General features: G+C 35.5%; 1 protein-coding gene across 2 annotated transcripts in view; it reads right to left on the bottom strand.

Moving 5' to 3' along the window:
* Positions 1 to 1,122: 1,122 nt before the first annotated feature.
* YWHAZ (tyrosine 3-monooxygenase/tryptophan 5-monooxygenase activation protein zeta) overlaps positions 1,123 to 8,371 on the bottom strand; it is a 33,541-nt gene continuing 26,292 nt past the window's right edge. For both annotated transcript variants that reach the window (XM_082600771.1, XM_082600772.1), the window contains exons 3-6: positions 8,145 to 8,268; positions 7,198 to 7,361; positions 7,023 to 7,118; positions 1,123 to 3,182 (exon numbers count right to left, since the gene is read on the bottom strand). In XM_082600771.1, coding sequence (XP_082456897.1) covers positions 3,123 to 3,182; positions 7,023 to 7,118; positions 7,198 to 7,361; positions 8,145 to 8,268 — 444 coding nt within the window. In that variant the 3' untranslated portion in view covers positions 1,123 to 3,122. The remainder of the gene's footprint in view (positions 3,183 to 7,022; positions 7,119 to 7,197; positions 7,362 to 8,144; positions 8,269 to 8,371) is intronic.

Here is an 8,371-nt window from a genome sequence, read left to right as displayed (position 1 = left end):
TAAACCATTTAAATGATGCCACCACCGCTCGCTGAAAAGTGTCAAATTCTTAGATCTACATTCAGAGCCTACTGAAGATTTTTAAACATCTCACCATTGTTAGAGTTCCCAAATTATTCAATCAAGTTGAGACCTGACCTCAAATAATCTAAGATTGCAGATTACAAATTGGCTTTAACTAGTTTTAAAATATGCACTGGGCCATGGCAGGATTGGTGACTATTTTTATGGAAGACAGGAAAAGAACTGAGCTCCTACAGTTACTAAACCACTTGACATTACATTCTTTTAATTCTTTTACTCCCCCACCCCAATTTCTATCTTCATCGCACAAAAAACTAACAGTTATTAACTGGAAAAGCCAAGACCATAGGCCAAAGTGGCAGCAAAATCCATCCTTTTAACTGATCACACTCCTGCCCACTCTCAAGGCACAACTCTGAAGTGGACATATACATTTAACAACTCCAATACTACACACACACACCAAATACATTACATTGCTGGAGTCTCCAAATTCCTGAAACTGTTGACAGAAACAGACATGAAGCCTGAATTTGGGGCAATTTAATAAATGTTATAAAAAATTTACTATTCAAATCTCAAGGCAAAAAAAAAATCTCAGGTTGAAATCTTCCTTTATCTACTGGGCACTACTATGTAGAAACCTATTAACAGCTAATATTGATGAAGTATTATCACAATTTATTTCAGAATCAAACTAGTAGATGAGACTGAGGCACATAAATAGGCAAATGAGACAAGCTTTAGATTTTATTTATAATTTACTTGAATAAAACCCATCTCCTCAGTCTAACTTCATTCTCCGTAGCTATAAAATGATTATTTCATGTCCTTGGCCTGGGGGTCAGGAGAAATCAATAGAAAAAGAAAAGAGCTGTGCGTGAAGATGCATTATGATGTTGTCCCAAATGCATAAGAGATCTTTTTCTCCTTGAAAGAAAGACCCCAAGGCCTCCATTGCACTTTTATTTGAATGTAACATTTGGGACAATTGTCCCAAAGGGTTATTTCCCAATTTAATCTGAGGTCATAATAAAACAAGCAACAAAACAGTATTCGGGATTTCAGTTCTCACCCTTATCATCAAGACTCACTGCCTCCCATCATCAGTATTTATTGAGCATTTACAGTGTACTAGGCACAATAGAACATACAGAAAACATTGTCCCTGCTCTCGAGGAGCTTACATTCTAAAAGAAAAAAAAAATACACCTCTTTTAAAATGGTATTTTTGTTTGGTGTTTTCTGCAAGGTACTGAGGAAATAGCTTGTAGGGTGAGCTTTGGGTATAACTTAGCCCCATCATTATTCAAAGAGGGGAAGAGGAAGGATTTTAAAGGCAAAGACAATGACAGACCATTCAGGATAGGTAGGGTTTACAGGGAGATAAACACAATCTCATCAACTAGGGAGAGATTTGCTGCAGTGAGTGTATAGGATGAGGGAAATAGTTTGTGGGATGCAAGCAAAGGAAGCAGGGTATCCTTAGGCATTGAGTGGAGCCAGAAAGATCATGCGGCCTTTTCCCCAAGAACATGGCCACCAAGTAGAACGGTTGGTGACAAGACACAAGGCTTAAAAAAGGTAATCCTGTGCACCTGACAAATAGAAAGAATAAAAGATCAAAATTGAAGGCAGGCTATAAGAGTATCAAGAAATTCTTAAAAACAAAAGTGATTTGGAAGCACGAAACTTACAGTTAATGCTACCCAATGTTATGATGGGCCAAGAACATTGCGGCTTCCTAAGTTAGAAAATGCCATATACCAAAATTTTAAATGGAACACATTACTTTTTTTTTCATTCAATCCCCCTGTCTCTGGAAAAAAAAAAAAATTTTTTTTCAGGGGGAGGGGGGAGTAGGGACATGGCTGGGAACAGTAGTAGTTATCTTAGTAGTATTTTGTTGTTATGATAAACTTTGTATTCAAACTTAGTAAAAGCCCATTAGCTGCCAAGAGGGAATAAGGGATAAATTTCCAAAAATGTACAATTTTCTTTAGAGAAGTTTCAGAACCAAAAGACTAATTTACATGAAAAGCTGTAGAGAAAGTAGTTGAAAAGTCCATTCATAAAACTTTTATTCCACTTACATGAACTTAATACACGTGTTCTTAACAATTATGCTTGGATTGTTCATGAAAATTTCATAAGACATTAAACAAAGCTAGCCATCATCTCAAGTTATTTCCCTGTTAACTATTTTTACAGCACATGCATGTTAGGCAAGTATCAAAAAAAAAAAAAAAACCCAAAAAACAAATAAAAACAAAAAAAACCCACAAAAGCAAAAAAAAAAAAAAACCTAAAAAATGTTAAATACATGGGTTTTTTGTTTTACTGCTGTGCTTGATATACATGAAGTAATGAATATCAAGCAATTCATTTTTACTGCATCTTTACTTGTACATTTGTTCTTAGGTTGCCTAAAACATTTAAATACAAATAAAATGAGTGTAGCAAAAATAATGAAAGCAAACAGCAGTTAACTTTACAAATAATGGAATGTGAACCGTTTCTGCCCTTATCCAGAGTAAATTGGGTCACAACTAAAGGAACACTTCTGTAGCTGTAGTCAATGGTGTGCACATTGAGACTTGAGTATTCCACAGATAACACATGGTTTAACATGTAATATCTATGGGATATCTATTTCTACTATAGCCTTATAAGTGCTCCAAACCTTAAAGTACCCACAGCTACACCTGTGACTGGAACCAATTATCCCTTTTATTCCCCACCAGGACAAACCAATACGAGGCAGTTTTCCTTGCTTAGACATGGAAGCAGTTTTAACCCTGGCCCTTGTGAAGCCACAATGTACCAAAAGTACTCTGCCAGACATTTATAACTTGTATAACAATTCCACATCCCCGTATTGGCCACCTCAGGATGAGAACAGGTAACTCCCTAAATGTCAACTGGCTCTACTCCCCTAACCTTAAACATAAAACCACATGGGAAATACAGAAATTCAAATAGAAGGAACATAAACCTGTCATAAGTCGTAAACAAAAAACTATGTGTGGGACAGCATGGATGACAAATGGTCTACTGTGTAAATTTTAGAATGAGGCAGACAAAAGTTGGAAGGCCTTTTAATTTTCCCCTCCTTCTCCTGCTTCAGCTTCGTCTCCTTGGGTATCCGATGTCCACAACTAGTTAAAAGAGGAGGGGGGGGAGAGAGAAATTTTAGTGTATTTCAGTTTAAAAAAAAACCTTAATATATATGCCAAAGTACCAGAATCTAAGCAGTTTTTGTTGGAAGGCTTTCTTTAAAAAATTGCAGCATTTAAGATAGCTTCAAGATGTAAAACGTCTCCAGGGAATTATATTCAATATCCTGTGATAAACCACAATGGAAAATAATATGAAAAAGAATGTATATGTGTATAACTGAATCCCTTTGCTCTATAGCAGAAATTAACACAACATTGTAAATCAACTATAGTTCAATACAATAAATTTTTAAAAAGATATAAAAGACCTCAATATAATACATTCATTTCCTCACTAATCATTCTGTAAGCATAGTAAGTACACAGCAGAGTTGTCTTCAAATAACAAAGTCAGATACAGGAAATTCTTGGTTATTCATAGAAGGTGAAGAAAAAGTAGAAAAAATCATAGAAATGCTACAGTTCTAAAAATATCAATAGCTATCAGAATAGTAGATTGTCCCAAATAGCCCCAGTGAGAGACGGATGTGTAAGTTTAGTGAAACTGAACCAGAATCATCAAATTCAGCCCATGCTCAAGGAGCTCAGGCTGACTACTTTCCCCTGGTAGACTTAGACTTTAGACTGCCACTCTAAAGAGAATACCACACTCTATGAAATTCAAGAGTCAGGATCAAGTCAGAACTAAAATACAAATTTAACTAACATTTTTAGTTTACAAAAAACAAAAAAAACAAAAAACTACCTTTGTGAATTTGTCTGATTCAAAATTAATAGATGAACACAAAACAGTATGGTCAGAACCAAATCTTCGAAGAGGTAAAAACTGAATTGTCCCATAGTAGTAGGCCTATGGTGTCTATTAATTTTTAGATTAATGTTACAGTTTTTCAGCAATTTCAAAATTATCTCAGCTGTTTCAAATATTTTTTTACAAGTCTTAGCACTCTATAATGATTTTTAGAGGCAATTATAAAAGGATTGTTTCAAGATACCTTAAATTTTATATTGCTTATACACTGCAGAATGAAGGGGGGAAAAGCTCAATATTTTTCTATCCCCCAAATCACCCCTTAGTTTTACTTATTTATTAACCAAATATGTTACTGGCCTGGAAAGGAGACTTCTTTGAACATCATACAGTTAGCTGAATGACCTCTAGAAGTCTGTAAGCTTCTATTAAACTGGTGGTCTCGTAAGACAAGATGAAATTATTTTATCATCTCTTTCCAGTTCTTTCATGGATCCTTGTTTTTTCCATATAAACATTAAAAATTTGATGAAGGATATTTATATTTCTCTTCCTAGGGTTATGTGTTGACAACACTGGTCAACCAGATCCAGACTCAGATACTAGATAGTTTTGACAAAATTTCTTTACTTGACAGATAAGTGATCCAATCAACCTATAATGGTAACAGGCAATATGACAAGAGCTCAGAGAAGGCACATAGTAAATAGTGACGGAATCAGAATCAGAACCTTGGTTTTCTTCTTACTCAGCTGTTGTAATACGCTCTTCATGCTATACTGATACCAAGATTCAGCTGGAAGTATATATTTCAGATCAGGCCTTCTCAAAAAGTGATGACAAAACAACTCAGTAGTGACTAGGTCTCAAGTTCTACCTTTTAGAACTATCTCATCATTTCAAACCAGAAAAATTTGAAAAATTCTTAATATTAAAATTAGCTAACAAACTGAAGTGCTTCTTTCATTTGATACACATAAAATGATTCACTCTTTAAGGAACTATACCTTATCCTCTTGACTAAACTAATCTCCAGAGTGTGTAGGTAGCCTCCAATTATACTTTCTAAAATAATTTTCAGTGTTTAATAATAAACAAGTACATAATGACGTTCAAAAAACTGCTGAGAATATAACTGGTTCAGAAAATTGGCAATGGGCTAGATAAAATAAAGCTGAGAAAAGTTAAATATATACAATGATGATGTACAGTCCCCAAAACAAATGCCCCAAAGCTAATAAAAACCAGTAGCACTAAACTATAATCTTCATTCCTAGCTCTTTATCTGGCACACAGAAGATACTTGATACTTTTTTCATCCAAGCCTCAAAACTTCAAATTTAATATTTATGTGAAGGAGAAGAATGTGAAAACCTATGGGACCAGAGACATATCTACCAACTGCAATATGTAGACTATTTGGATCCCAATGCAAATAAAAAACTGTTGGAAGAAAAAAAAAAAAAAAGACAATACAAAGAAACACAAAAAGACAACTGGAAATTGAATGCTAGAAATTTAATATTATTAAGGAATTAACTATATATTTTTTCAGTGTGATACTGGCATTGTGGTTTTGTTTTTTTTTTTAAGTCTGCAGTATACCAAGGACAATCATGACCTGCCACAGTAAGTCTTTTTTTTTTACTAAGAGACTAGGCAAAATAGATGTCCACTTGGACTCCATAGAGTATCTGAAATTTTGTAACTAAAGTTATTAATGCCCTACCATAGCTACATAAATATAGAAGCAACTTTATGGTCACCATTTTTAATGGAATTTCAATATGAAGAGAGGGCTTCCCTGGTGGCGCAGTGGTTAAGAATCCTCCTGCCAATGGAGGGGACACGGGTTCAATCCCTGGTCTGGGAACATCCCATATGCCTTGGAGCAACTAAGCCCGTGCACCACAACTACTGAGCCTGCGCTCTAGAGCCCGCGAGCCACAACTACTGAGCCCGTGTGCTGTAACTACTGAAGCCCAAGTACCTAGAGCCCGTGCTCCGCAACAAGAGAAGCCACCGCAATGAGAAGCCCACGCACCGCAACTAACAGTAGCCCCACTTGCTGCAACTAGAGAAAGCTCGCACGCAGCAACGAAGACCCAATGCAGCCATAAATAAATAAATAAATAAGAAGAGAACTTAAGGGACTTCCCTGGCGGTGCAGTGGTTAAGACTCCATGCTCCCAATGCAGGGCACCCAGGTTCGATCCCTAGTCAAGGAACTAGGTCCCACATGCATGCCACAACTAGGAGTTTGAGAGCCACAACTAAGGAGCCCGCCTGCTGCAACTAAGACTCAGAACAACCAAATAAATAAATAAAAATTATTAAAAAAAAAAAGAACTTAAGTATGTTTTTGATATTAAAAGCAAAACTCTTCTGTGACTAAAATGGAAAAAAAAGAATCAACTATATTGAAATGAAAAATAAAATGGCTTATATAATTGAAAGTTCAAAACCATGAATTACAAAGTCATTTTAAAAACCAGAATTTTAACAATGGGTATATGTAACTAATGAAAGGATACATTTTTAGTCCTTAGTCTAATATTTCAGTTTCTGTAAGATGGTTTTCTTCAGAGTTTTAAAAGCAGATAGGCTCTTACATTAAAAAAAAAGAAAAAAAAGACAAAAAAAAAGGGAATATAAAAATAAACTGAGTCACACAAATTTTTTGTTTCCAGTGCATATAAGTTATGTTTACACCATACTGTAGTCTATTAAGTATGCAACAGCATTATGTCTTTAAAAAAAACAATGTACATATCTTGTTAAAAAATACTTTATTGCTAAAAAATGCTAATCATCAACTGAGCCTTCAGCAGTTGAAATTTTTGCTGGTGTAGGGTTTGAAACACTGAAAATTACCAAAATATGAACTCAAGAGACATGAAATGAGCAAACACTTTTGAGAAAAACAGCACCCATAGACTTGCCCAACACAGGGTTGTAACAAACCTTCAATGTGTAAAACTCGTAGTATCTGAAAAGCACAATAAAACAGAGGTATGCCTATAATCTCTTCGCCATGTTAACCGCTCATGATGCTGGTATGTACTTACTGTCAAGTTGTCTCTCAGTAACTGCATTATTAGTGTGCTGTCTTTGTATGACTCTTCACTTAATGTATCAAGTTCAGCAATGGCTTCATCAAATGCCTGTGATAAAAAAAATACATTTCAATGCTCAAATAATAATGATTACTAAATTTCCACATAACAGGTAAAAAATACATACTGTTTTTGCAAGAGAGCAGGCTTTCTCAGGGGAGTTCAGAATCTCATAATAGAACACAGAGAAGTTAAGGGCCAGACCCAATCTGATAGGATGTGTTGGCTGCATTTCCTTTTTGCTGATTTCAAAAGCTTCTTGGTATGCTTGCTGTGATTGATCCACAATCCCTGGATAATAAAATACACCAAAATGTATCAATAAAAGTTTGTACTTCACCTTCACCCCCCAAAACCAAACCTTTACTATCCAATTATAAACTCTGAAATATTAAGCTGTAGCAACCTTAACTGATTAAGGCTCCTACATTTAAAAGAAAAAAAAAAGAAAAGCTTCTCCTGGAAAACTACACTAGCCATCGATCAATGTCAAGACAAAATAACTCTAACCATCTCAGTATTATTTTTAATAATTAGTTTGTACTGCTCTACAGTTATACTATAACCACTATTAAAATTGTGAGGAAACATTCCTATACATAAAATTGGCTTGTTAGCAAGCATACATTTCAGAATACCAATTATTCGGCAGTAGATATATAGTTGACCCTTGAACAACAAGGGGTTTAGGGATGCCAACTCTTCATGCAGTCGAAAATCTGAGTATAATTTTGTAGGTGGCCCTTCATGTCCAACCTTGGATCATGTAGTACTGTAGTATTTATAGAAAAAAATCTCTGTGTAAATGGACCTGTGCAGCTTAAATCTGTGTTCCTCAAGGGTCAACTGTTTAGTTGAAGGAAGGACGGGGTGGGGGAGGTAAGAAGGGAGGGGAGGGGAGGGAAGGAAGGAAGAAAGAAAGAGAGAGAGAGAGAGAGCGCAAAGTCCATTATTACTCTTCATTTAGTACTCTGAGCAATTAAAAAACAACAAAACAATTCTCTACACTCCGGAAGGGACTCCTTCCGTACTGTGTCATTTTCTAAGCGTCCAGCTCAGGCTGAAGCAGCATACCTTTCTTGTCGTCACCAGCAGCAACCTCAGCCAAATAGCGGTAGTAGTCTCCTTTCATTTTCAAATAGAAGACTTTGCTCTCTGCTTGTGAAGCATTGGGAATCAAGAACTTTTCCAAAAGAGACTTGGGAAGAAAAGAAACAGTCACAATAAGACTAAAATATTTACAAAACTAAAAGAATCTGCATTTTTTAAGAGCATACTATAGCCTAAGTTATAAAACTTTA

The sequence above is a fragment of the Mesoplodon mirus genome, assembly GCF_964341445.2.
Source record: "Mesoplodon mirus genome assembly, chromosome: 16".
Taxonomy (NCBI): domain Eukaryota; kingdom Metazoa; phylum Chordata; class Mammalia; order Artiodactyla; family Ziphiidae; genus Mesoplodon; species Mesoplodon mirus.
The sequence above is the reverse complement of the archived record's forward strand: the minus strand, read 5'-3'. Positions and strand labels throughout refer to the sequence as shown.